The following is a 27995-nucleotide window of genomic DNA, read 5'->3' as shown; positions in this document are numbered from 1 at the left end:
GAGCCCCAGGAATGGAAGGGAGGCATGTGAATGGAGTGGCAAGCAGAGGCCTAGCCCTACCCTTGGGGCTCCCATGGAGATGGAGAGGGGGAAGCTGGGAGGGGTGGAATAGGGTTGCTGGACACTTTAGGAAGAACGAATAATTAGAGGGAGTGACTATCAGGTGGAAGTGTGCCAGGACCACACAGCCTGGCCTGAGGCTGGAGGAGGACATGCCTCCCTGTGGCCCTGTCTTGCCCTGCCTCCATCGATTGGGGTCTGTGTCTGCCCACCTCTGGTGAGCCTGGCCTCCAAGGGGCTGACAGGTTCTCCCCGTTGCTCAGCAACTGCAAGAGCTGTTGGCTGTTGCTAGGAGCCAGCTGGGGAGGCCCAAGGAGGTAGGATCAGCTCTCAAATGTGGGGCGGGGCTGATGGGGGAAAGAGGCCTGCCTTGGAGCTGGGTTTGTAGCCTATGTGTGGACAGGCTGTGTTTTTGACTGTGTGCACCCATTTTATAGTGGGTTCTATGGATTTGAGGCATGTTGGAGGTTGGTCCTATGACTTAATGAATAGTGCATATCTCTGAGTGTCTGTGTTCCTGGTTGGCCATTATATGTTTTCACCATGTTTGCTGCATGTTTGTGACAGAGCCTGCCTGAGCTTTGGCTCTAGGCAGGAGAGGATCCTCGGAGAACAATTGGAAGACCTATAGTCCAATGATTGCTCCTCAACAAGGGAGCCATTCAGATAGGGATCCACAGACAGTCCGCGGAGAGCAGACAGCTGAGGATTTGGAGCTGAAACAAGATGTGTGGCAGGGTGGTAAGGAAGGAGTCTATGCTGAACAGGGGGTCTGTGGGTGGCCAGCTCCCTTCCTGGCTTTGTGGACCTTGTCTTTGGGCGGGGCCTCCTCGACTCACAGCACTGGGGCCACACAAGAATCTTCGTGGGTAACCCTTGGCAGACTCTTTCACTGGAAGTCCATTGGAGGTCAGGGCTGTGGGCTCTTCTTGAACAGTATTAGAAAGACTGCAATGTTCTGCTAGAAACGATGCTGCCTCCACTCCACCTTTGCCCAGCCATAGGGTTGCAGCCACTGTCCAGTAGGGACAGGTCATAGGGTCAGGGCCACTTATCTTTCCATAAGTCCTTCCTGCCCGCTGCCTCTCTCTTTCTCCCTCTCTCTCGGTCTGGTTGCCATGTCCCAGGCTGAAGTCCAGGATCCCTACATGCAGAAGGCCTCCTAGATCAGAGAAGGATGGATAAAGCCTTGTGTGACAAGAGGAGGCACCCTGGCTGAGGGAGATAGCTTGGGCAAAGGTGTAGAGGTGGCAGTAGACATTTTTTAAACTGCAACTCGAGAGAGAAGGGGCCAAACTCGCCTTAAGACAGAGAAAGCCGAAATTTAGAGAGGCTCCGGGGCTCCGTAGATCCTGAAACAAGTTTATTGGGTTCAATAACTTTAACAAGAGAGAAGACACGCCTCCTTCACCCAGCTAGCCCATCTCGCTTAAGCTCCAGGGCTGATTTCTGCTCGCCTAAGAGGTGCACCGGATCCCCACCCTCGGGGTACAAGATCCGCCCGCCTCCGCCGTTGGGCAGCGGGGCTCCGGGAGTTCCGCATCCAATCGGAGCCCAGCCCCGCCTGCAGCTCGCCTGGAGCCCAATCTCTCTGGGCTTGGCTCTACTCTTGCAGCTATTCCTCGGCGTAGCTCCGCCTCCAGCTCGGGCCCGAGTCTGGGCTGAGCCTAACTTCTAATTTGCTCTGCCCTCAAGCCAATCACCGACCCCGGATCTCCTATGGCCCCGCCTTCGGGCCCTCCCTGGCCCAGTCCCGGGCCTGGCCTGCTCCGGCCCCACCCTCGGCCCGCCCCGCCGTCGGTGCGCGGCGGCCGGGAAGGCACCGCCCGCAGACGCTCGGAACTGCCGACCCGAGAGCTACCCGTAGAGGGTCGGCGGCGGGAGCGGAGTGGGTCGGACGGGGCCGAGCCGGGCCGGGGGCCGTGTGGGGGCCGGGCGGCGGCCGGGCCGGCGGACGGCGGGATGGGCTGCACCGTGAGTGCCGAGGACAAGGCGGCGGCCGAGCGCTCTAAGATGATCGACAAGAATCTGCGGGAAGACGGCGAGAAGGCGGCGAGGGAGGTGAAGTTGCTGCTTTTGGGTGAGGCCGCGCCCTGCGCTGGGACCCTCGATTCCCCGTCCGAATCCCCAGACAAAGACTTTGACCTCCAGACTAGGGCCTTGAACTCCCAGACTCAGACTGGACCCCCACACCTGGCCTTGAACTCCCAGACCCGGCCTGGCCAGGATACCCAAATGGTTCAAAACTTTAGGTTGGCCTAGACCTCTGATCCGTAGCCCAGACTCTAGGTCAGACCCTTAACTCCTCTCAGACCTCAAGCCCCCAGACTCAGAACCCTGCCTGACCATCCACCCTTGCTGACCAACCTCACAGACCCTCAGAGTCCCTGCCTTGTCTTTCATCCTTCCCTAGACTTCACGCAAATCCCCGGAACCCCCTGCTTTGGCCCCCACCTTAGGCACCACCTGTTTCCCTCACCTGCTCCCCTGGGCATGAATTGGGCATGAACATCCCTGGGGCCCCTGCCAGGCCCCCACCCACTCCTTCCTTTCCCCTCTTGCCTTGTCCCTACTCTGAACCCTGTATCCACCTGTGCACCCTGACATCAAGGGACCTCTCAAGTGGAAACCATGATTGCTCATGAGCCCTCTCTCTAGCTGGAACCCCCAAACCTTTAGAGATCTTTGCGACCTGCATCTGGCTCACCAGGTCCCACTCTGCACACATTACTCCTCAAACCCCTCTGCTCCTCCTCCCTGAGTTCTCTACCACACTTGGGTCTACCTCTGCACTACCTCTACCCCTCCTGCACTAGGTGGACGGGGTCGAGCTGGGAGGAGGGGCCCAGACTAAGGGGCTGCACTGAGGTTCTACTGGTCTCACTGAGGGAGGGAGCCAGGCCTCAAGCTTCCCAGGGAGATTCCGCGGGCTGGCTGTTTCCCAGTTTCTAAGCCCTATCTGGGCCAGTGAGGGGGGCGTCTGGGGAGTAGGATGGAGTGTGAGTGTGGAGGAGTTTGGGTTGTGGCGCCTCCAAGGCCAGGAAAGATGGTGGCTGCTTGAGGGGTGGGGGGAAGTGGAAGTGGTGAGACAGCCGACATATTGCTGCCCTGCTGGGCGGGCCAAGGAGATGTGCTGACGGGTACTGGGCTTCCTGCACCCTTTCTGCGCCGAAAGGCCAAGGACTTGGCCTCTGGGAGTGGGTGGGCCTGTCACACCTTGAGGCCCTGTGAGGGGGAAGTGGTGGGCCAGCTGGATGAGGAGTTGGGGGCCAACTGGAATTGGGGGGCATCTGAGGTGGACTTTTGCAAAGACTGTGCTCCTGATAGTTGTCCCCGTCCGGCCTTCCTCTGGGAGCAGGTGTGGTGCCCGGTGGCAGCCTGATTCGAGGGTTTCAGGGCTCAGGGGAGACAGGCCCTCGTAGCAGCATTGGAGGCTGGACAGTGTATGTGGGGGGGTGTGGCCCCTCAGCCTCACAGCCGCTGTGGGGTCCTCAGGCTGTGAAAAGCAGAGCTTTCCTGGCTGAGTGTCTGGCCGAGGGACGGACAGCGTGTCTTCGTCCTGAGCCCATCTGTTGACTGTCCCTGGGGGCCTGGCCTCAGGGGCACAGCCCAGAGGTTTCAAAATGGCATCCGCTCCGCCGCCGCTGCGGGTAGGAAGAGAAGGGGCGGGAAGGGGCGGCGGCCCAGCCTCCTGGGCTGTTTTGCGTTGGGCGCTTGCCTCTTCCTGTCTTCGCATCGAGTGCGGCAGCACCAGTTGAGTGGGTGTCGCCGCGGTGGAGGGCACGTCGCTTCTGCCCGATGGGCCTGGGTAGGGTGTTTTCGGTACTTCTGTCTCCTGGTGCCCACCCAGGGACCACTGGGCAGCCCCTTCCCAGGCGGATCAGCTGAGGAGATGTGCGACTGGGCCATAGGATCGGGGTACATGCGGCTCCTGGCCCTCTGTGTCCCAACCCCATTCCACTAGTCTTGCTCCGTAGAGCTTGGCTCAGATTTTGGGCCTAGCAGCCCCTCCTACACTGGGCTGGCAGCAACCAGGGGTGCAGGGTCTGGCTCAGCATTTTCTAGGCTGGGGAGTTCATCTCAGCATCTTGCTCCTCTGGCCTTTGCTTCCTCTGTTGAATGGGCTTCCTGGGTTTGGGCCAGAGGAGTGCTGGGCCCAGGATGGGGAGAATAGGGGCCTCATGGAGGTTCCTGTTGGGGGTGGGGGATGGGATCTAAGACCCTGCAGAGGGTGTACTGCAAGGGGCCGGGAGATCTAGATCTGCCTGAAACCGGGGACCCAATCTGCATTGGCTGCCTAGGTAGGGGAACTGGCCAGCCATCCCTTTCCCGTCCAGGTACAAGGAAGTGATGGGAGCCCAGGCGGAGCAGCTTCAGAGTGCTGGGCGCCTGTCCCACGTAGCGGGAAGAACTCTGTCCAGGCAACGGGACTCTTAGGTTGGGCAATTGCCAGCCTTCCCTTTCAGCCAGAACCACGCCTGCTGCCCCACCCGCATACTGGCTCCTTGCCCTCCTGGGTAGCCCTGCCAGCGGATGGGCACCAGGGGCAGAGGCAGATGTGGTACACACCGGTGAGAGCGATTTTCCTAGCAGCTTGTCATGAGGGGGCGCTGGGGGCAGAACTGCTGATACCAGCCCTACTTCAGGGACACCTCTCTCTGCCCCCCAGTTCAACTTGACTGACCCACTATCCCCAGGTGGAATTTGGGGCCTTGGGCTGGGCACTTGAGGGAAAGGAAGCCAGAGTGTGTGTTTGGGGGGTGTCTCTGATTTAGGATGGGCTTGTGTGGGCAGCCTACAGAGAAAGGAGAGACTGTCCCCTCATGGGCTCCATGAAGGCTTCAGTGTATAAATACAGCCCTTCTCTCTTGCCCCTGGGACTGTGCATCTGCTCTCCTAGCTTGGCATGCATTTTCCTTCTTTCCATCTAACTCACTCCTGCTTGACTGTTCTTCAAGACTCTGCTCCAGGACCACCTCCCAGGACCCTTCCTTGACGGGGGCTGCTGAAACCCCTCCTGTGGCTCCTGGTGCTACTGCTTCCTTCCCCCATCAGAGAGTGGTATTTGCCTGGGTGACAGCTGTCCTTCCTTGAGACTACAGGGGCAGAGCTGTGTCCTGTTCATTTCTGTGCCTTCTGTGCCAAGCATGGAGCCTGGCGTCTATCAAGTGCTTCTTGTCTGTTTGTTGAATGAAGGAAGTACTACTAGTCTGAACTCAGTCTTGGGGGTAGATGGGTAGATGGAGGAGTAAGATGGAGGTCACTGAACCTGATACATTGTGGGCGGGTGGCAAGGGCTCAGTGTTGGGACCGATGACAGGGATGGGGGCTGGCAGACACCGAGAGAGAAATTCTTCAGGCTGTTTCTTCCTGAACTCCCCACCCGCCTGACTGGCTCCTCAGAGACAGCCCTTAACCCACCCTGTGCAGAACTCTCGCTGATGAGTCTGTAGCCTGTCATAGGGCAGAGCATGCAGTGGGGATTCCACCCGTTCATATGAGAGTGGTTTTACATGCTTCCTTTCAGCTCTGGCTGTTTGGGGCCTGCTGCGGGCCTGCTGTCTCTGCTGTTCCAGTAGAGCCTATTTAGCTCTCAGAGCTGGGCTGCCCCACAGCCCTGGGGCTCAGGCCAGAGCACTGCTGCAGATCTTGGCCTGGCCAGTGCAGGGACTGCACATACAAAGGCTCGATTAGGTTTACCAAAAGAAAAGGAAAGGAGTGTTGTGGTGTCTGTCCCATCTGTGTTTCTAACAAATGGCCTGGCAAACAGTAGGTGCCTATTAAGCGTGTATGGAAAGAATGAGGCTATAGAACACATCCATGAACAGGGATAATTCCAGGGCTGTTGCCTGGGGCTTGGTCTAACTGGAGAAGGGGTAGCCTGGGATCCTGGTTGGGAAGAGTCTAGTGGTGCCTGTGAATGAAGGGTGGGAGGTTCCTCGGGTGGCTTTGCAAAATGAGCGGCATTTGCCAGGGGCAGGTATTGGGGCAGAAAGATCCACTCAGCGAGGGCACTGAAGTAGGAAGGCCTGGCCTGGGGGAGGACGGTTCACCTCTTTAGACTAGCTCTTGGGGTCACACAGACTTAGGTTCAATACCCAGCTCCACCTAGTGCACTTGTTGAGAAACCCAGTGACAGGTGAAATCCTGGTAGATGTCCTGTTCCCCATCCATAACTGGGAACAGGATGCCTGCCTGCAGCCACAGGTGTTGTGGGACCATGGGCCAAAGCCTGGGGGTGTGAGAACAAGTGAGAGAGCCTCTAATGACTCCTACAGAGTTGAGAGTTTGGTGGGGAGGATTCTCCCCAGCCTACAGGCTGACTGGCCCCCATATGGAGGTCCTGGGGAACCCCCTCCCTTGCCCTCAGGCAGCTGTTCACAGCAAGTGGGGAGACCGAGGTGTGTAGACAATTGGTGCCAGCTGGAGTGATAGACTGTCCTGGGGACCTTAAGCCCAACTTCTCAGGGCTGAGCTACCTTCCTGGCTGCCTAAGGTTGGGGAGGCGGCTGGGCTCTAGGCACCAGGTGGGCCGGTACCCAGGCGGGCCTCCAGCCTCCCTGTTCTTCCCACAGCTTTCGAGGTCCCGGCTGGAGCTCATTAGCACTTGAATGGGGGTGGGGTAGCTTGGGCCTCCAGTCTCTTCTTCCCACCCCTCCCCCAGGCTGGGCGAGGCTTTGTCTTCCAGAGCCCGGCCTGGAGCTCCCACGCTGGGAAGCGAGCGAGGGTCTAAGCCATTTCTGACTCCCTGTGCTTGTGTCTTGCCCAGTCCCACTGGGCTCATCTCCTGCCCGTGACCCTAATGTTGGTGCAGACAACAGGAGAAATCAGACTTCTAGGATAGGAGTGGAACTGGGTCCTTCAGGGGTACCCCAAGCCAGGAGACTGGGTGAATCTTTGCAAAAGGAATTGATGGCTTTGCAAAGGAATTGATGCTGGAACTCAGCTGCAGGCATCCCAGGAGGGTGGGGTGGAGAACCCCAGACAGGGCAGAGAGCAGGTGGCAAGGATAGAGGGAATGAGCTGCCACCATAGTTGGAGATGGAAGTTATGCCAGCTGGGGAGCACAGGCTTCTGTGCCAGGCCCTGAGGCAGCATCGAGCCACCCACTGTGCTGAGTTGGAGGCTAGGCTGCCAGATGGGGGTTGGCATGGTCAGGGACCCCTTCAGGCCTGGGCAGCCTGTCAGGGGTTAACCCTGGGCTGGCCTGAGCTGCAGGGTCACTGGGTAGCATTATTGGTGTCCTAGGCCTGCAGACGTTGCCCAGCAAGTGACAGCAGGTAGGGTTGGGGCCTGATTGGATCCTGGGGAGGTCCCTAGTAAGCCAGCAGCACTGCAGGGGCTGGCACTTGGGGTGGCTTGGGCCACAGGTTGGTGGGCACAGCAGTCTCTCTTGGTCTCTGTCTCTAAAAGCCACCCATTCGTTTGGCAGGAATAGGATGGAAGAAGCTTTGTCCACATTAGCTCTTAGCCACTGAGGGACCAGGGCCTTGCTCCATCACATCCTCAGCAGAGGATGAGACGTTCTGACCTGGAGGCTGAGTGCTGCCCCCCCCCCCCCCCCCCCCCCCCCCGCCCAACACCCCTTTGTGCTTTGGGAGGCAGGACTGGGCAGATGGGAGCAGGACCATCTGTCCCATCTTCTCAGCATCTTGGGACAGGAGTCCTAATCTAGGAGTTCATTGAGGAGGAAGGGGTCAACAGGTTCTGGCCAGGCCACAGCTCATGGGCTCTGCCTAAGAATGCATTTCAGGGTTCCTGAGGAAGTTAGAGGACTAGGCCCTTTGATGGTGACCCTGGGACCTGCTACTCTCAGGCAGATCCTCTTTCAGCCACAAGTGCAAGGTGGGACCCCTCTGCTTAGCTCCATGCAGTCCCTCTAGCCTGGGGCTCTTGTTCTTACTAAAACCCCAACTCCATCCTCACTCTCACCACCGTGCTGCTTCCTGGAGCTGTGTCCATCTAGGTGGTTTGGGAGAAATAATCTCCCTGGAACAACCAAACAGTTGCTGGGTCTGACGGGGTCTCAGTGTTGGCCTTCTGTGCGTGTTTTCAAGGTTTGGCGAGTGCCTGGTCCATTTGAACCAAAGCCTGAGGGTGGGATCTTCTAAAGTTTATTGAGAAGGTGTCCTTGTGACTCAGAGGATCCTGGGGTGCAAGGCTGGTAAGCCTCAAAATATGCAGGGGGGTGTCAATGGCAGCACCCACGGTGCCCTGGATGGGAGGAGGGGCAGTGAAGTCTGCATGGCAGGGCTGGGCCTCTCAGGGAAGTGGTGTCCACACCGGAGGAAAAGGAGGAAGCAGCTGGAGGAGGAGGAGCCCAAAAGAGGAAGAGGCCAGAGAGCTGCTCCTGCTCTGTGCTGGGGTGGGGGTGTGAACCCTCTCAACTTGGGGGGATCTGGAAGGTGAACCCCACCTGCACAGGCTCATCTGTATACCCCTAAGAGCCGCCACTGGTAGTCACTGAGTTGACGTCATTCCAGGCAGCTCTGTGCCTTGTCCCACCTCAGCAACCACTGGGCCCAGGATCCCAGAAAAGGTGGCGCCTTTGAGAAGGATTCCAGGCCCCTCCTTCGACCACAGGAAGTGGTGGCTGGGAGAGGGACATCAGCGGGGGGTGGGGGGGGCCGAGGGTGGCTAGCAGGAAAGCAAACGGCTGCTCTTATATTCCCGAGTGGCCATTGCCCTGCAAAGCCGGAAGGCCGGCTACAGGCCAAGATGAATGCCCGGAAATGGAGCAGCAGCCCTGGGATTAGCTCACTCTGGGTTTCCCCTGCCTGGGAGTGGACAGAGGGGCCCTTGGTGCAGCCTAAGGATTCCCCTCTGTTCCTACTACCCATTGGGCCTGGAGGTACCATCACTGGGCCTTAGTTTCCCTTTGGTGTTATCACCAGTTTCCCTTTGGTGTCAGCAGCCGTGACTAATATGTAGGGCTGGACTCTTCATGGTCTCATCGTATTTAACCCTATGAGGCCGAGACTGACATTATATCCATTTCACTGATGAGGAAACTGAGGCTCAGAAATATTATATGACTTACCCAGTAAGTAGAGACACCAAGGTGTGATCAGGTAGTGACTGAGCACTGTCCATAACTACCTTTGTCTGTCAGGAGTCTGTGCCCAATCGGCAAGAATTGGTCAGGATGAGAGGCAGATGCTGTGGGTCCACGTGTTTTCTACTTATGCTTGGGGACCTGTCTCTGGGGGGCCTCAATTCCTCTTTTAGGAGATTGAAAGGGGGCTGTCTGCCCTGGAGGTTGGGGACCCAAGAGTCTGTTCATGAATCTTTTTCCTGTTCAAAGCCAGAAGTCTGCCATGTAGCCCCAGGGTGACTTCATCACAGTGCAGCCTCCCATCTTCCCTCCCAGCCCATGTTTCTCTCACAGAAAGATTCAGATCATAGTTAGGCCATTGAGTACTTCACTGGCCTCCTAACATTGTGCTTGTTCCTCTCATAACCCACAGGCTCAGGAGGATGGAGACTAGGCCTGAGGAAGGGTCAGAGGCTGCCCAGAGCAGAGTACGGGCCCCTGAGCCTGGGAGTTGTCCAGATGAGGAGAAGGGAAGAGCTTTCCCACAGGGGGCTCCCACTAAGAGCAGAGGCTGTGGTGGGCTGCCTGCGGTGCTGTATGGCAGCTGAATGTGTCCGTGGTGTGAGCTGGCACCAGCATGATAGGTGAGGAGGCCGGTCCTCATGCTCCTTAGCCTCTGAATCTGAGTTTTGTGGCCTTGCCTTCCTCCATGGAGGTTCCTTGGGGTTCTGCTCTGTGTTATTGGGCCAGGCCCTAGGGGGCTGAGGAGCCTGAGAGAGACTTAGGATAGCGATAGGAGCTGCTTCAAGGGCTCGCTCGGCCATGAGGCCACGCACAAAGCGGAGGACATGCATCATGATGGCCACTCAAGATCTTGGGTCCCAGAAAGCCCACTCCCCCCACCTTCTTCACTGTGCGACCTCAGGCTGTCCTCTTCCCTCTCTGCCCAGTGCTGGGACCTGTAATGTCATGATTCTCAGCATGGTCCCATGGCTTGTGGGCTCAGAGACAAGCTATATGCTTGGGCTGGACCTTGGGACAGTTTGGGGTGAGTGTGAGGATTCAAGGGAGGCTGCTCAGGGCAGGCCTTGAGTTTGGCACACTCCCTTGAGGGTACATTTCATAGATGGGAACACTGAGGCCTGGGGGTTGGGTATCTCACCCAGGGCCCATCACAGTGAATCAGAAGAGATGGGGATTATTCAGACTCTTTGAAAACAGCAAAGAGATTCCTTAAATGAAGAAGCATCCCAGAAGGAGGAGTGTGTCAAATGGCCTGGGCCCTTCCAGCACCTCCTGGCTCCTGTATAGGGGGAGACCTGTAGCCTGAAGGCCAACGATGAACAGGTCTCAGGGCCTCCTCTCCTCCAACTGTCTTTCCTTACCCAGTGGCTCAGTTTCCCTCTGTCCAGTGAGAAAGAGCCCCATTCCAGGGGACACAGCCCTGTCCCAGAAAGTCCTTTCCATGTCTGGCAGGTGCCGAGGCCTCTCTCCCTTACACAGAAAGCTCTGACTTGGCAGTAGCAGGCCAGGCCCTGCTTGCTAGTGCTTCCTGGTGGGCATCATGAACCCCTGGAAGCCATTGGTGGCCACCCAAGTGGCAGACTGGCAAGAGGGAAGTTCCAGGTTTGTTAGGGCACTTGGGGGAGGCAAGACCACACTTGTGGGTGGCGGTGTTGCAGCCCGAATCCAAGACCCATGTCCCTGTCCCCCAGTGTTAGACCCTTACAGAGCCACCTAGGAGGGAGTCAGGCCTAAGAGAGCACCTGGAGGAAGGAAGAGACAGCCAGGGGCGGGGCTTGGAGGGCCTTTGTCTGGTGGGCCCCCTCCTCCTCTCTCCCATTCCCATTGTTACCCTGTGTGTGGGGTCTCCACAGGCTGTGGGCCTCCCAGGCCCTGGAGAGGGCGTTGGGTGAGGGTCCAGGCACCTCCCCCAGCTGCCTAGCCTAGACTGCTTTTTGGAAGCAAATGCTCCCCAGTACTGCCCAGCCCCCACCTCCTCCACCATCTCTGGCTGCCGGGCTCCCCCTAGTGGTGGCGGGACCTGGGTCCCTGAGGCTGTAGGGGAGGGGCCAGAGCTAAGGGGCCTGGAACCACCGGCTGGGCCAGAGACAGAGACGTGGCACCTTCCTGGGATGAGAGTGGGAGGTGGCGCCCAGGCTGCCTTTGGGGTAGGCTTCCCAAGGTTCACCCCCACCTTCCCCCCTGTGCCCCACTGGGGCAGGCTCGGGGGTGGCAGTGGGGGCGGGCCTGGTACTGTGGGTTTGAGCTGGGCTGCAGCCCAAGTCTACCCTGTGGTCCCAGCCCTGCTGCTTATGAGAATCTCTGCCCTCGGGCCGCCACGTCAGCTGGCTGCTCTCCCTAGCCCCATGTGTTCCAGGGGAGCCCACCAGTGCAGGAGCCTCTGCCCAGCCTTCTGAGCGCATGGAGTCAGTGAGCAGTGTCTGCGGCAAGGCCCCGGGACGGGAAGAAGGCCCCGGGACGGGAAGAAGGCCCCAGCTATGTAGCAGTACTGGGTTGTGGAAGGGAAGTGACAAACTCAGAACCAGAAGCCCGAAAAGAACTGAGTGGCTCTGACTGCTGTCCCACAGTACACAGGTCCCAGCAGGAACCGCCAGTGCTGCGCCAGCCTGTTAGCCGCTGGTCATTGCCCTCCACTGCACCTTGTCTGAAAGCCTCAGAAACTCTCCTTCCGATGAGATGGCCACAGCAGGCCACTCTGCAGGTCGTGGTTGCAGTGAACTATGCAGTATGGTCATTGAAGGCTGCAGGAAATGAAAGGTTTGGGGACATCTGTGATCTTCCATAGAGGAGAAACAGTGATAACTTTTATCTGAGTGTTCACTGTGTGCTGGGCACTATGAGAAGAGCTTTGTGTTTAATCCTCCCCTCCCTCTTGGAGGAGATAATAGTGGTGTCCTGTTTCACAGATGAGGTACCAGAGCAAGGGCAGGAAGGGGGTGAGGCTCTTGAGAACATCAGGAAGGATCAGAATGGGCACCAGGGCTGTGGTAGGTCTGGACCTCTCTTTCAGAGAGGGTCTGACAGTGAGCGATGGGTCAGTTGGCCTCTTGAGGCTTGGCGGCGTCTGCAGAAGGGAAACTGAGGCCAGAAAGGACAGCAGCATTCAGGGCCTCCAGCAAGACAAAGCCTTGTCTGAGACACAGAGGGTCAAGATAGACCTACAGCAGTGACCTGATGCTGGGGCTGGAAGTCAGCATCAGGCAACAGGACCAGCGACCCCGTCTCTGCTGCTGCAGAGGCCCTGCTGGCCTTGTTCGGGCAGGTGGAGTTGTGCTGTCTCCCTTCCCCCATCTGTTCCCGCCTCTGTTGGGGCCCAGCGCTCCCAGAGTGGAAGCAGATGTTCTAATGCAGAGCAGCCTCTGTCGCCAGCACATCATGGCAATTACTGCCTGCCTGCTGGGGGCCCAGCAGCTGTGCCCTGGGACAAAGGCTGCGGAGGTTTCTTCTTGGTGGGAAGAGGTATGGCCCAATAGGAACACTGAAGTCATCCTAGGGAGCCTCTGTGGGCCCCTCTGATATCACCCAGCTGGAGAAGTAGTGCCTGGTGGGGTCCTCTGTGGGCAGGAGACTCCTGCCACCTTCAGTCTAGAACCAGCTAGTGAAGCCTCCTCTGAAGGGAGGGTGCAGGGCTGGGTGGAAGGAACTGGGCACCCAGGACCAGCAGGGTACAGGCAAACTTCAAGCCAAGTACTAGCTTATCTGATAGGGGAGCACTGTCAAGTCCTAATGGAAAAGGGCCCGGGGGAGGGGGTGAAGAGTGGGGCTAGGCCCCACAGCTCCTGGGGGTACTTGGCCCCCCCTATTCCACCATCCCACCCACTCTGCCTCTGCCTCCTGGTCTGCTTGTTGTAGCTGCTCCTGGGCCATGCCTCTCCTTCTGTCCCTCTGTTCCCCCCTGCTTCCTGCCTAGCCACCAGCACCACACCCTTGTCCTGCCACTCACTCCTTCCGGCTTGAGTCACAGCTGCTGGGAGGACAAAGGGGCCGCCCTGAGTCCAGGGATGGGGGCTCCATGATTTTGGTTTGTCCACCTGTCAAATGGGGGCAGAGAATGTCCTCCTAACCCTCAGAATGTGACAGGAAGGGAGGCTGAGGCTCAAAGGGGACAGGGAAATGGACCCTCAGTTGGCTGGGACAGGGAGCAAGTGTCCTGGCTCCAGCCTGGTCACCCAGGTACTGCCCATCTCTGTGTCTGCCAGGTCTGCCACTGCTAGGAAAATCAGATGCAAAGCTCATTTGTGCTGTCATCCCTGTCTCTGGGCAGGGTCACAGGGTGCCATACCACTTTACTAGGAGAGTGGTCAAAAGGCCAGACAGGGAAACTGGTACCTCAGGCAGACATGGTCCCAAAGTCACACAAGAGACAGAACCCTTACCAAAACCTCAGGTCTCATGTGCCCTGGACAGTTGCCCACTCTGAGTCTTGGTTTGCCTGACTGGGGCCTGCATGATTGATCTGACCCATCACTTCACATCCTTGGCTTCTGCTCCTCCACTGAACCCCCAATCCTGGCTGAGGCCTCTGGTTCCTGAGTCTCCCTCTGCCCCAGGATATGCTACCAGCCTCCTGCTCTGTGGGAGCAAGTGCCTAGGTGGGCAGGACAGCCAGGAGGTCACCTGGACCTTGTGGTTAGCCAGCCCGGTGCTGCCCTCCCTGCTCCTGGATATTTGGGTTCTGGAGGATTGGCCTCCGTGATCAGGCATCACTCTCGGGCCTTCCTAGGCCCTCTCCCCATCTTTCCATCAGCAGGTATGGAGTGTCAGTGTGGGGGACCCTGGCTGTTCCTCTGCCATGCATAGCACGAGGAAGCAGGAGTACTGCCATCTGACCAAGCCCATGTCCAGGGGAGTGCACTGGAACGGGTGCTTCTAGGGCCCAGGGGCTGAACTGATAGTAGAGGGGCTCGCTGCTTCAGAGCCACCCCCCAGGGCCTGCACAGTTGTGTGTCCCCCTCCCCCGCCCCCCCACCCCCACCCCAATTACTCCTCACCTATCCTGGGAAGCAGGCCTGGGATAGTCAGAAGCCCAGTAATACCCAGCAGCTGGTAGCATTTGAGAGGAGAGCCCAGACCCTTCTCAGGGAGGCCACTGGGTTGTGCACATACCAGGCCTAACTCTGTGAGGGCCACAGCTGTGCCTCAGTTTCTCCTAGTAAAATGTGGATCTGGGGTGAGATGGGTGGGCAGGGTGGATGGAGGTGGGCAGGGACCTTGGTGGGGATGGGGAGGGCACTGTAGAGACTCAGACTATTATCTGCCTAGGAAGGCAGGGAGTGAACCCAGTGACACGTGCAGCCTGGACCTGAAGACAGTGTGGCCCAGCTGCACTGGGCAGCTCTAGGAGGCACTACATGGCTGGCAAGGTGGGCCACCCATAGGGGGGATTAGGACCATGGGACAGTAACCTCTGTCTCAGTTTTCTCCGTTTGTTAGGTGGGATTGCTGTGAGATTAAATTCCTTAGTTGCCATGACAGGCAGAGAAGAGCATCTGACACGTAGAGGTTGCTGTTCATGGCTTTGCTATGATCATTATTGTCGATACTCTTGCTGCTCATGTGAGTCTGTGTGTTTTCCCCTTTACCCTCTGAGGTTGTCTTGACCTGCCCTGAGGAATAGTGGAGCCAGAGTCCCCAAGTGTGACCTCCCCACAGACCCCGCCATCTACTCTCCTGAGCTGCTCAGAGGGGTAGACCTGCCGCATTGATCAAAAGGGTTGGGACACATGTCAATGGGCCATGGCACACGTATGCCCCGCAAAGAAAACTGCATGGGCAAATGCCTGGCTTTGGCAAGAGGAAGGGCCTGGCAGGTGCAGGTATGGCTGGCAGTGATGGCAGTGAAGGAGCAGAGGGAACAGTCTGTGCGAGAGCTGGGAGGGGAAGCGGGGCCCAACTGAGGTGTTTTCTACTTGGAGTTTGGGACAGTGAAAGGAGGGGCGCCTGGGTGGCTCAGTCAGTTAAGTGTCTGAGTCTTAATTTGGTTCAGGTCATGATCTCACCGTTCCTGAGCTTGAGCCCCACATGGGGCTCTGCACTGATAGTTCGGAGCCTGCTTGGGATTCTCTCTCTCCCTCTCTCTCTCTCTGCCCCTCCCTCATGCTCTCTTTCTCTCTCTCAAAATAAATAAATAAACGTTAAAAAACAACTTTATTAAAAAAAAAAAGGGGGGACGGTGAAAGGAGGAGATGAGGTCCTGCCCCCACTCCCACCATCCCCCAGCCAGGAGGTAGTGTAGCCCTCCTGGTCTTCACACTTCCCTGCAGACTCCCTGGGGAATGTGGGTTTCTGGGCTGCACCCCTCAAGATCTGGCTCTGGGTTTGTGTGTCTAGGATAGGACCTGGGAATCTGCTTTTTTTTTTTTTTTTTTTCCCTCCCTCCTTTTTAAAAACACCTTCTGGGGCCTCTTGCAGCATCTGAGCCACATCTGAGAAAGGCTGGGCAGGCCAGGCAATCTTGGTCCTGTGTGTCTCCCTGCCTATTTGAATCCTGGCTGCACAATCTTTTTTTTTTTAATTTTTTTTATGTTTATTCGTTTTTGAAAGACAGAGAGAGACCGAGCACAAGCACGGGTGGGGCGGAAAGGGGTGGGGGGACACAGAATCCGAAGCAGGCCCCAGGCTCTGAGCTGTCAGCACAGAGCCCGATGCGGGGCTTGAACTCACGAATCGTGAGATCATGACCTGAGCCGAAGTCGGATGCTCAACCGACTGAGCCACCCAGGCGCCCCTCCCCTTTTTTTTTAATGTTTGTTAATTTTTGAGAGAGAACAAATGGGGGAGGGTCAGAGAGAGAGGGAGACAGAGGATCTGAAGTGGGCTCTGCACTGACAGCAGAGAGCCCGATGTAGGGCCCGAACCCCAAACCATGAGATCATGACCTGAGACGAAGACACTTAACCAACTGAGCCACCCAGGGGCCCCCTGGCTGCAAAATCTTGGGCCAAGACTACCTTTGTGAGCCTCGGTGTCCTTGTCTATAAAATGGAAGCAGAAGTAGTATGTTTGTAGGGCTGCTGTGGCAGCCATGGGAAAGAGTACCAGCAAATCCCTCAGTATTGGCCAAGGAGAATATAGAATGGGCCTCTGCCAGGCTTGGAAGCATGTTGAGTCAGTCCAAGGGTATGTGTGTATGAGTGTATGTGTGTCAGTCATGCTGCATGTCTCCCAAGTCCTGGTCTCCATCTGCTCAGGGTAGACTTGGGCCATGCCTAGGAGGCAGGACTATGACACTGTCCTAGCCCAGGCCCCTTGGTGGCTCAGAGTGTGGGGAGAAGAGGGAATGCTCCCCTGCTAGAGTGTGCAGGGCTCCTTCCTGCCAGCTGTGCCCTGGCACCATGTTGGTGAGCCTGCTTGCGTGAGAATGACAAGGAGACTTCTGAGGGCTTGTCTCCAACCAAAGCCCCTGAGCTCATTCTGCTGTTGAGGGGGGTAATGTGGTGGGCAGTGAAGCTTGGGGGAAGCAAAGGCCTAGGGTCTTGACCACTGTGGCCCTGCCAGCTGCACCCTTGTAGCTTTGCTGCCTCCCAGGCCCAACTGCCTCCATCTCCCTGTGCAGTTGATGGGGGAGGGTGGGTTCTGCCTCTGGGGCTGCCAGTGGCTGGGCCACATGTAGCCCCACTGGGGCTGCTCCCTGACAGCCTGTGCCCTCTGTTCCAGGTGCTGGGGAGTCAGGGAAGAGCACCATTGTCAAGCAGATGAAGTAAGTGCTATGTGCGAGAGACAGCCACCAAACCCTGATATCCCCTCTTCTTTCTCTGGGTCTGTGTTGCACCGCCCCCCCCCCCCCCCCCCCCCCCCCCCCTGCCAAGTAGTGGCCCAGCCAGTCTTAGCCAAGCCCAGGACCTTGTCGGAGGCAATCACCCATCCTCACATCCCAGAGGGTCGGGGGAAGTTTCCTTCTCTCTGTAATAGGTCCCTGCAGGCTTCAGCAGCCCCAGGAGGCCATGTATGGTCCTCGTGCCCTAGGGGCCCTAACTCCTGACCCCTGGCTGCCAGGATCATCCATGAGGATGGCTATTCTGAGGAGGAGTGCCGGCAGTACCGGGCGGTCGTCTACAGCAACACCATCCAGTCCATCATGGCCATTGTCAAAGCCATGGGCAATCTGCAGATTGACTTTGCCGACCCCTCCCGAGCGGTATGTCCTCTCCTCAACCCCTGCCTGCTTCCCTAAAGGCTTCAGGGCAAGCCTTGTCCTGGGGAACCTAGAAATACCCAAGCCTGGGCCCCATTCTGGAGGCCCCTGACAGGTGGGGTGGGGGCGAACTCCTGTGACTGGCTGACACCTCAACACTGCGCCCAGGATGATGCCAGGCAGCTGTTTGCACTCTCCTGTACTGCTGAGGAGCAAGGCGTGCTCCCTGAGGATCTGTCTGGTGTCATCCGGAGGCTCTGGGCTGACCACGGTGTGCAGGCTTGCTTTGGCCGCTCTCGGGAGTACCAGCTCAACGACTCCGCTGCCTAGTGAGTACTCCAAGGAGCCGGGTGGGGTGAGGGGGGCTCTGGACCACAGCCTAGAATGGAGGGCCTGAGCATTCTCAGAAAGACACTGCCAGTCTCTGCTTATGAAGCTGGTGACTGTCAACCAAGGCCTTGGTGATTTTTGCTTTGAGGTGGGGGGCATGGTATTGAAAGTCAGGAGGAAGGACAGGCAGGGCTGCTGTCCCTCCAGGGCCAACTGGAGTCTGATCTGTCCTTAGACACAATCATTGTATTTTTAATTTTTTTTTTAAATTTGTTTGTTTGTTTGTTTGTTTATTTGGAGGGAACATGCATGAGCAGGGGAGGGGCAGAGGGAGAGGGAGAGAGAGTGAATCCCAAGCAGGCTCCGTACTGTCAGTGTGGAGCCCAATGCAGGACTTGAACTCATGAACTGTGAGGTCATGACCTGAGCCGAAATCAAGAGTCTGACACTTAACTGACTGAGCCACCCAGGTGCCCCTAGACGCAATCATTCTAAAGAACATTTGCTGCCTCCTGTGCCAGGCCCTGTGCAAAGCTTGAGGGACCCAGCGAGGATGGAGTAAACACATCCCCAAGTAGCGCCCACCTACAGTGTCAGTGTTATGGTGGGAGTGGGGGTAGGTCTAGAGTAGGGACTGCCTCAGCTGAGTTCTGAACAAGAGACAGGCAGAGGAGGAACAGGAAAATCTCCTAGGCAGGGGCACATGTGCACAGGCCTGGAAGTGAGTAGTGCTGGCTGTGCCGGGGGTCCCAGAAGATGTTCAGACTGGCTGGAGAGGAAGATACAAGGGGAAGAGACCAGGAGGTGACAGATATGTGTTTAAGTTAGAGCCTAAGACTTGGCTGGGGAATCACAGGGGGTTCTGGGTGTTCCCAGAGGCCCAGCCTATGGGGTCATTGTCTGAACTCCTTCCCTGAACTACCTACCGTATGCCAGGCCTGGTGCAGAGGGCTGAGCACCCATGGAGAACAGGACAGGTTGGTGGCCAGTGCTGATGGCTGCGGGAGACGTGCCCAGGCTTTTTGGACTGCGCCAAATAGGCAGATAGGCGGTTGCCCCTGTGCTCATACCTCACCTCTCCCACCTCTGCTTAAGCCAGCCCCTGTTCGCAGCACCTTTCTCCCCCGCTGTGCTGCCCTTCAAGTCCTGAGCCCACCCAGAGAGGGGCTGGACCAGGGTGAGGGTGGATAGGAGGCTGGCCCTGCCTGGTCCTGCGCCCTGAGCCCTGCCCCAGTCACATGAAGCGCCTCCCTCTCCTTGCAGTGCCCTGAATGCCCTTGTGAGTGCCCCCAGAGGAATTGCAGAATAGCAGCCAAACATAGTGGGGCCAGAGCTCCTGGGTGGCTCAGTTGGCTAAATGTCCGACTCTTGGTTTCAGCTCAGGTCATGATCTCACAGTTCATGAGTCCGAGCCCCACATCGGGCTCTGTGCTGACAGACAGAGCCTGCCTGAGATTCTTTCCCTCCCTCTCTCTGTCTCTCCCTCCTCTACTCTGTCTCTCAAGATAAATAAACTTTAAAAAAAATTAAAAAAACAAACAAACAAACAAACATAGTGGGGGTCTCCAGACCTCAGCGATGCCCGTCTCAGAGGTCACAGAGGCTCAGCACCAGCAGATCTTATGGGTCCTAGAGGCAGGCAGGGGTGGGTCCTATCAACCATTACCACCTCAGTGTCCAGGATACTCAAGGAGGGTAGGTATGGGTCCCTTCCAGGCTACTCCCCATTCCTTCGTTCCCTAGACATTAAGCACCCGCTGTGTGCCCAGCACTGTTCTGGGGGTGGGGATCCAGCAGTGACACAGGTCTTGTTCTCCCAGGCAGGTTTATGCCATGACCAGATCACCTAGGGGTGGGGAGTGGATTAGAACACTACAGGGAACAGGAGTGCCCCAACCCCTCTTCACAGCAATCCTTCAAGGCTGCTGTGGGTCAGTGGGACCCTGGGGTGAACCCTGTTGTGGAGAAGGGGAGGCTGGCGTGGAAACCACCAGGAGACCTCTGGGCAAGAGGTTCTCAGTAGGTGGCGGGGTGCCGTAAGCAGGTCACAGCCCATGCGTCATGGGCCCTCATGGTCCTTCCTGTTTTTCTGTTCTGTCCCTGCGTCTCTGAGGTCATTTCCTGCTGGCCCCAACAGCCCTGCGCCAGGAGTGAAGTGAGACATCGGCACTGGGCAGCGGCTCAGAGGCCTGGACCCAGTCCCCAGGGCACCTCAAGGATATTGAGGCAGACAGAGCTGGTCCCAGGGCCTGACAGGAGCAGTGTTGATATTAATCAAGGGAGCTGGTAATGAGGAGCCCCTGGGACTCCTGCCAAACAGGTGCCCATGCTCTCCCTTGAGGAGTCCAAATTTTATTGGACGCTGGGCAAAGAGCCCATTGAGCCTGACAGGCCCCAACCTGTCCAACCCTGCATTGAGGGACATGCCAGGCTGCTCTGTAGTGGGTGCCATAATTGTGCCAATTAGCATCCTGAATCCCTCACTGAAAGACTAATTTGTCCCTTCCCACCCTCCTCAGTTTGCAGCTCTACCAGGCCTGGATCCTGTCTGAGGCAGGCCTGGCTAGGACCTGGGTGCTGGGGCTTGGCTGGCCTGTCACAGCCGCACCTCCTCCGGGCCCGTTCCACAGGCAGGAGGCGGCAAGGGCTTCTGGTCCAGTTTTTCTCATCTGAGCAATGAATGTCATAAAGGCAAGGGTTGAAGAGGCAAGGGCTTTGAGAAATGAGGGGATGGGAGGAATAGGGGCCTGGGTCAGCTGGCCCGGGGTCCAGGTTAGGAGGCCTCCTGCTGGCCACTACTGACCTGCCTGCCCCCACATCTAGCTACCTGAATGACCTGGAGCGCATCGCGCAGAGCGACTACATCCCCACACAGCAGGACGTGCTACGGACCCGTGTGAAAACCACGGGCATCGTGGAGACACACTTCACCTTCAAGGACCTACACTTCAAGTGAGCCAGCATGTGGGCAGGGTGGAAGGGCAGGACTTGCTAGCCTTTGGGGCAACAGACGGAGGGACCCTTACTCCAAGGCCTGCTGATGGCTGTATTGGGAGGGAGGGGCTGGTCCAGGATTCCCCAGGATTCCCTGCTCTGAGGTTTCTCAAGGCTGTGTGGTTGCCAGTGGCCCACATCCTCTGCTGCCCCTGCCCCATGTGGCTGCAGCCTGCCCTGCTGACCAGCCCTGACCCCACCTATGCAGACATGCTCCGACCCAGAACCTTGAGTAAGGTGGACAAGTGTGAATGATTCCATGAAGACAGCTGCCCCACTCTGAGCAGGCCTCTGTCCTCAGTCAGCCAACTTGTGAAATGGGGACCATCTCTCGGGACCGCCTTTTCTGGAGCTAAGGTGACCCTGTGTCCGCAGGATGTTTGATGTGGGCGGTCAGCGGTCTGAGCGGAAGAAGTGGATCCACTGCTTTGAGGGTGTCACAGCCATCATCTTCTGCGTAGCCTTGAGCGCCTATGACCTGGTGCTAGCTGAGGACGAGGAGATGGTGAGAGGCCGAGAGGCCGCTGAGGGGGGCATGGGGGTGGGGAGCAGTGGCGGGTGCTGACCGCGCTGTCCTGCCCCCAGAACCGCATGCACGAGAGCATGAAGCTGTTTGACAGTATCTGCAACAACAAGTGGTTCACAGACACGTCCATCATCCTCTTCCTCAACAAGAAGGACCTGTTTGAGGAGAAGATCACACACAGCCCCCTGACCATCTGCTTCCCTGAGTACACAGGTGTGGGGACTGGGCCTCTGGGGAGGAGCTGGTGGTGACCAGGTGGTGCGCAGGCGCCCCCCGCTGGACAGAAGGGTAACTGCGGGACACTCAGGCAGGAGCTGGTGCCTCACTTAGGCCTATGTACTTGTGCCTGCACACAGGGCCTGTACCCCGTACATGTGCACAATCAGGAGCCCCTCTTTACACACTCAGACATGCATGTACATTCACATACACTGTCACCCTTTGCACATGTGTGCACATGTTATATGCTTGTCTGTTCACACGCACAGGACCTTGTCGTTCATGTGGGACAGGCCTGCCTGCCGTACAGGTGGCACAAGTCCTCACCATTTTGTCTCCCACAGGGGCCAACAAGTATGACGAGGCAGCCAGCTACATCCAGAGTAAGTTTGAGGACCTGAACAAGCGCAAGGACACCAAGGAGATCTATACGCACTTCACTTGTGCCACCGACACCAAGAACGTGCAGTTTGTGTTCGATGCCGTCACCGACGTCATCATCAAGAACAACCTGAAGGACTGCGGCCTCTTCTGAGGGGGCGGGGCCTGGCAGGATGGTGAGCTGGGACGGTGGTGGGGTGGGTAGGCTGGCAGGGAGCTGGGGTGGAACAAAGTGGAGCCACTGAGCCCAGATAAGGGACAGGGTTGGGCCTTGGGAGGGCCTGGGTTGGGTGGGGGGTTGCCTGGGAGCACAGGGTGGCAAGTCAGGTGGGCTACTGAGGTCAGGGCACACAGGTAGGTTGGCTAGTGATCCAGACAGCAGAAACATCTGGCCATGTGCCGGGAGAAAATTAGAGGGCTGTTCTGACCTCCCTTGGAGAAAACTTAGTCATCCACCAAGCCACTGGCCTGGCTGGAAGGAGGCTAGATGACAGAGAGTGCAGCCACCTGCCACTCAGCGTGACCAGCTCTGCACTCGGCTCTGCGGTCTTTCCTTCAGACCTAGCTGAGGGTCCTGGGCTGACGCCGGCCCCACTAGCCCTGGGGCAGATGGGGAGGACTCTGCCAGTGCTACAGACCCCCCTCCCTCACATAACCCAGCAACAGACACTGGCTCCTGGGCAGCCACTGTGTCCCTGGTAACAGGTGGATGAGAAAAAAGAGAGGGTCATTGTCCAGGGAGGTGGGAGGAGAGGCACACTCTGGCTTCCTCCCGACCCATGCCCTGACTGTCCCCCACCTCCAGGGCCACCGCCGACTCTGCTCCCTCCAGCTCCTGAGGAAGATGGGGGCAAGAGGACCACGCTCCCTGCCTGCCCGCTCCTCTCCTCTCCCCGGCTGCTTTTTCCCTCTTTCCTCTCTCTGTTCTTGGCTCCCCTGTTCCCTCCCTCAGCTCCAGAGACTCGGGTTGAGGAACTGCCACAGGCCCTCCTATTTGAAGCCGGCCCTTGTCCTAGCTGCCGGGAATGGCCGCGGTACCCCCTTCCTGGGCATCTCTTCTGGTGTTAACCATTGTCTTGTTCTGTGATGGGGGAGGGGAGCACATGCTGAATCTCCCAAGGCCTGTGTCTGGAGGGGCACTCACTTCTCCAGCCTGAGACCCCTGGCTTCGCTCAACACCAGCCCCTGACCCAGCCCAAGTCCAAATGTTTACAGGGAGCCTCCTGCCCATCCCACCCCTCTAGCCGCTCGGAGGCCCCAAAGGAAAAAGCACAAGAAGCGTGAGACGCCACCATTCCTGGAGACTACAGTCCACCTGCTCATTCTCGTAGCTTTTTAAAAAAAAAAAAATGAAAGTAAAGGAAAAAAAAAAAAAAAAGACAAAACTGCAAACCTAGAAAACTTTTTAGAGAAAAACTATTTAAAACTGTCAGATCCTAACCAGCGCCCACCCAGCCCCCTTCCAGTGATTCCGTGCCTTGAGTGTGTCTGCGTGTTTACACCCATCCCTCTGCTGGCTGCCCCTCCCCTGCCCCGTGCGGGCGGCACATCTGCCCTGCCCTCCACAGAACTGGGTTCCAAGGGCTGTTCCAGACAACTGCCAACATCACTGAGGGCCCCGTCCCAGTGGCCCTGGGCCCTGGCTCCATTAACCTAAATGTAGCTCCTTAGCGCTAACCTAGGAACCGCCGCTGCCTGCTGAGGGCCATGCCCCTCGTGCCCTTGCCCCAGGCCCGGGTCCTTCAGCGTTGAACACTTCCTTGCTTTTTTCACATGTTTTATGGAATTGTTCACCTGGTTTGAAATAATAAAATGTAGAAAGAAAAAATACCAAGTACTGCTCAGTACTCTTCTATCCCAGGGCCGGAGACCCAGACTAAGCTGTGCCGAGGTGATAGTGACCTGAACCTGAAACCTCATTTGTGACAGGGCCCCAGGTGCTCTGCCCTCCAGGTCATCCTCAGGCCCAGTACACAGCACCTCAGTGTTCCCACTCTGTAGTCATTTCACCTACTGGCACCAGTACTCGCTCCCCTCTCCTCCCAGGCCCACCATGGCCTTGGGTTTGCGGCAGTCTTCAAGCTTTCCCTGTGCAGCAGGGCGGATTTCTTCCGGAGCTGCACCTCTAAGGGATTCTTCTATATTGGGAGCAATAGAGGGGTCCAGTGAGTAGTGCAGAAGGAAGATGTGACTTCTGACCTCCCAGGCCCAAGGCTCCGAGACCATGAGTTGCAGAGTCCCTTGCACACCCTTCCTTCTCCCAACCTGAGGTGTTTGCCTAGACCCTTGCTCAGGGCTGGGCTTCTTGGGGTTGACTAAACAGGCCGGGTACAGTAGGGGCCTGAGGCATGTTCAGAAAGGTCTCTGTCCCGCAGCTCCCCCTCCAAACCTGGGGGTGGGGCGGGAAGGGACAGGCAGGTAGCCATGGGCTAGGGCCCTAAAAATGCGGAAGCTTCTGTGAGGCTATGGGAAGTGCACGCACGTCGCTGGAGAAGACAAGGCAGATGACAAGGCGGCGGGGGTAGGAGGGTGCCCGTTGGGTGAGCTCTGAGCGCCAGGCAAGGCGCCTGGACTTTGTTCCGCGCGCGGGGGCGCTGGACAGCAGGCAGCTGAGCCTAAGGGAAGGGCTCGACGGGGCGGGGCTCGGAGGCGAGCTCCTCCGCAGCCGCCAGGGGGCGCCGTAGTCCGTGCCGGGGCCCGCCGGGCTTGTCACGGAGGCTGACGTCAGCGGGTGCTGCGGCGGCCGCGGGGCACACAGGCAGCTTTGTCGGGCCGCGGCGGCTCCGCGCCTGCGGCGGGACAAAGCGGCCTGGGCCGGGGTCGGCGCCGCGGAGGCGGGAAAGGCAGGGGGTGGGAGGGTGGGGCCGGGGACCCAGGACCCCGCCTCCGCACACCTGCCAGTCCCCGCACGGCCTCAGGGCCCAGAGTGCTGGCAAGAGATGAGAGACTGCGGCCGGCGGATCGGAAGGACATCAACGCCCCCCAGCCTCCGTTCCCGCCCCAGTTCCTCGGGCCTTTTCCTGCTACCGCTGCCTCCGAGGCTTAGGGCTGAGGGCCGGCTGGCAAGAACAGGATCCCGCACCCAACCCAGGATCCCTGCCTTCCAGGCCTGGACCTCGCTGTGCCCCAGATACGCAGGCGGGGCGGGAGCTCCGGTGCGGTGATGCCCGCCCAGCAGGAAGTCGCGCCGGAGATGGTTCCTTCCTTCCCTCCTGATGGGAACCCTGCACAGAGGGACCATTGAGGGGCCGGCATTGTCTGCCAGATGCACCCAGTGCTTCTCACCCTGGGTGAGCCCTGCAGGATTCTGGCCAGGATCCCCTTGTACCCAGCTTGCCGTGGGTCTGGGTGGGGTCCTGGCAAGCAAAGGTTCCCTGGGTGCAGACAACTAGGCCCCCACCTGCCGCTGGCCTTCCTACCCCTGCTCTGATTTGGAGGGCATAAGGCTCCATTGTCCCGGCACTGGCGGGGGCGGCCTTTCCATTCTTCCTTGTCTTTGGCAGTTGGGAAATTCCCAGCCATGGGGGGGCAGCTGGGGGAAGTCGGGGGGGGGGGGGGGAGGGGGATGGCTCATCCCAGGTGTCTTGCATCCTAAGGGAGGGCCTCCCTGAGGTTGACTCCTGCGGATCCCCTACTGCCTGGAGGTTTCCAGGGCTGAACCTTAGCCTCCCTCATGCCTGGGACCAGCTGGGTCAGCATAGCCAGAGATTCAGTGCTCCCTGGCCCTGTATACCCACCCCAGAGCACCCCAGCTTAAGAAGGTGCATCTTTCTGGCTCCACTCGTGGGCAGCTGCAGCCAAGAGGCCTGGGACCCTTAGGCAGAGCTAGGGAAGGGCCCCAGGCTCCTGCTTCCAGACATGGGTCCCAGTATGAAGTAGACTGTCCCCAGCCAGTGGAGACATCCATGAAGCTGATGCATCTCCCAGAGGGCCCACCCCACTCCAAATAGTTGCTCAGACTACTGATGTGTGGCAGCCTTGGTATTTTTAACCCATTTGCAGGGTGGGGAAACAGCTGGGGAAGAGAGAAAGAGACAAGCTCTGCGAGCCAGAAGACTTAGAAGGGAGGATTGAGGGAGACTCTGTGGAGAGGAGCCAGGCTGGAAGCCACTCCCCAGCTCAGGCCCAGGCCCCCCACAACAGGTGGGTGGAGGCCAAGATGCCAGGTGCAGAACGGGGAGGGGGCCCCGTTAGATCTGGGACCTCTGAGGCTGCAGGGCCTACCAAGGCCTGGAAGAACACTTCACCATGTTCCTGGGCAGCCCCATGGCTCCTGATGTCAGGAAAACTTTTACTCTCTACCCACCCAGAATCCCTCAAATCATCCCTCCACAGCCCCCATCCCAGACCCAGAGGGCCAAGCCAGCCACCATGCTGGAGAACACAAGCCCTGACTCCATCCACCTGACCTGTGGCCTAGCCAGCCAGATCCTAGCTGCCCTGGGTGTCAGGGAGAGGGCAGGGACAGGACCGTAGGTTCTCTTGACTGAGTTCTGGGTTCAGGCTCACTCCCAAACAACTGAGCCCAATCTTTGTGTCTGTTGCCCTATAAGAGGTCCTGGAGGCCTGCATCTCTTCCATGGGGCTATGCATTCCCCTAACCTCTCCTGGACACCCAGAGGGAAAGCCAGCCCCCATCACACATCCAAGGAGGGCGTCAAGCCAGCTGTGTTATATGTGCAGCTATAGCTGTATGACAGTGAGTTTGTCCATACTCACCAGGCCACTCAGCTCCTTGGTTAATAACAGCGGTGGGCACCAGTGTCCAAGCGGGCAGGGCTCAACACCATGGATCCCTTTCTCCTTCTTGTCTTGGTTTTTCCCTTGCATGAGATAAGCCACACAGGTGATCTTATTTAGGAGAAAAATCAGTTTGATATCCCTTCTTATTCTGCTTTCTGACTTCATTGTGGGTAGAGGGCATCAAGGCCTCTTGGTGGAGCTGGTGCAGGGTCAAGGAGGGACCCAAGGTGTCCCTTGTCCATCAGTCTCCCATCCCCTTCCTCCACAGGCTCAGCAGGCCCAGGAAGGTGGAAGGGCTTTCTGCAAACATTCTATCTCCTATCTCCCTGGGTCTGTCCTCTGCTGGGTCCTGGGGCCCCCACTGATGATAGCCCCTGGGGAACCCAGAGCCCCACAGAGAGGCTTGAACCTGGGTGTTACAGGCATCTGGGGCTTCACAAAGGAAATGACACCAGAGAGTTGGATACTGAGTGGTGAAGAAGAGTCCAGCAGGTGGCAAAGAGGATGGCCTAAAAGCCCAGAGGGCACCGGCCAAGCAGAGTCCTGGCAAAGAAAGTACTGCTGCCTCCCAGAAGTTGGGTGGCCAGAGCACTGGCAGGGTTGCCTAAGGCTAAGCCTAGGAGCCCCCAAGCTCCAGGGAGCTCTCTGAGGTGGGGGGCAGGGGACTGCAGAGGGGTAGAGGAGTGGCAGACCACAGGGGCACAGCCTGGGCGGTAGGCTGAAGGGGTCAGGCTGCATGCTGCTGGGGGAGGAGGCGGGACCTTCTCAGGTCAACCAGGCAGAAAGGTCTCCCTGAGACAGGGGCTCTAGGAGAAGGGATGTGGGCTTGGCCCTGCTAGGGCTGGGATGGAGACCTGGAGGAAGACTGAGGAGTCCTCAGGGGTTGGGGAGGGATGGAGGTTTAGGTGGAGGCTGGAGGCAGTCATTGGCTGTGGCCGGAAGGTTGGCAGGGGCTGGGGACAGGAGAGGAGCCAAGCCCGACAAGGGGCCCTAGTGAAGCAGGGCTGAAAGAGGCAGCAGTGAAGGGTCTGCTTCGAGGCTCTCAGGCCTGGATGCCCAGTGCTGAGGTGGCAGCAAGAGCGCACACCTGTGTTCTGCCACAGTGGCCAGACCTGCCTGGCCCGCCAGCTGCAACCGCAGGGCGAGTGAGGAGCGAGATCTGAGAGGTGCAGTCTCTCCCTAGGGACACACAGCTGGCGAGTGGCAGTCAGGATTCAACCACGCCCCTTCCAGCCTACTTAAGGGGGTTGATTCCTGAGGCAGGTTCACCCCCACCCCGGCATCCAGAGCCCCGCAGCCTGCACTACTGGGCAGCTATACCCAAACCGATTAAGGGAAGGTAGTATTTATGTTAATACATGTTAATAAGCATGGTGTGCCACCCTAGTCTACTTTGGCTGCATTCCCGGCACCCCATCCCACACTCCCGTAAACTATGGAGGAGGGGAGAAGGAGGCTCCACCCGCCCCTGCCTCGCCCCTCCCCCCTCCTGCTGGGCAATGTAGAAAACAGGAGGGAGAGGAGAGCAGTGATGTGGCTGGTGGGGGGGG

At 58.1% G+C, this 27995-nt stretch overlaps 1 protein-coding gene and 1 long non-coding RNA gene across 2 annotated transcripts; one reads left to right on the top strand and one right to left on the bottom strand.

Annotated features, from left to right (window-relative positions):
* Positions 1-1879: 1879 nt before the first annotated feature.
* Positions 1880-23087, top strand: GNAI2 (G protein subunit alpha i2). The gene is made up of 9 exons (XM_058726831.1): positions 1880-2140; positions 16775-16817; positions 17114-17255; positions 17421-17581; positions 20406-20534; positions 20952-21081; positions 21162-21315; positions 21666-21878; positions 22508-23087. The coding sequence occupies exons 1-8, from the start codon at positions 2023-2025 to the stop codon at positions 21854-21856; spliced, it is 1068 nt and encodes a 355-aa protein (XP_058582814.1). The 5' UTR covers positions 1880-2022; the 3' UTR covers positions 21857-21878; positions 22508-23087.
* On the bottom strand, positions 23044-27942 carry LOC131510138 (uncharacterized). The gene is made up of 2 exons (XR_009260917.1): positions 26422-27942; positions 23044-23840 (listed from the first exon to the last, which is right to left on the bottom strand). It is a non-coding gene; the product is annotated as an uncharacterized LOC131510138 (long non-coding RNA).
* Positions 27943-27995: the final 53 nt, after the last annotated feature.

Source organism: Neofelis nebulosa, chromosome 4 (genome assembly GCF_028018385.1).
Source record: "Neofelis nebulosa isolate mNeoNeb1 chromosome 4, mNeoNeb1.pri, whole genome shotgun sequence".
NCBI classification, from domain to species: domain Eukaryota; kingdom Metazoa; phylum Chordata; class Mammalia; order Carnivora; family Felidae; genus Neofelis; species Neofelis nebulosa.
Note: the sequence above shows the minus strand (reverse complement) of the source record. Positions and strands in the feature narration are given on the sequence as shown.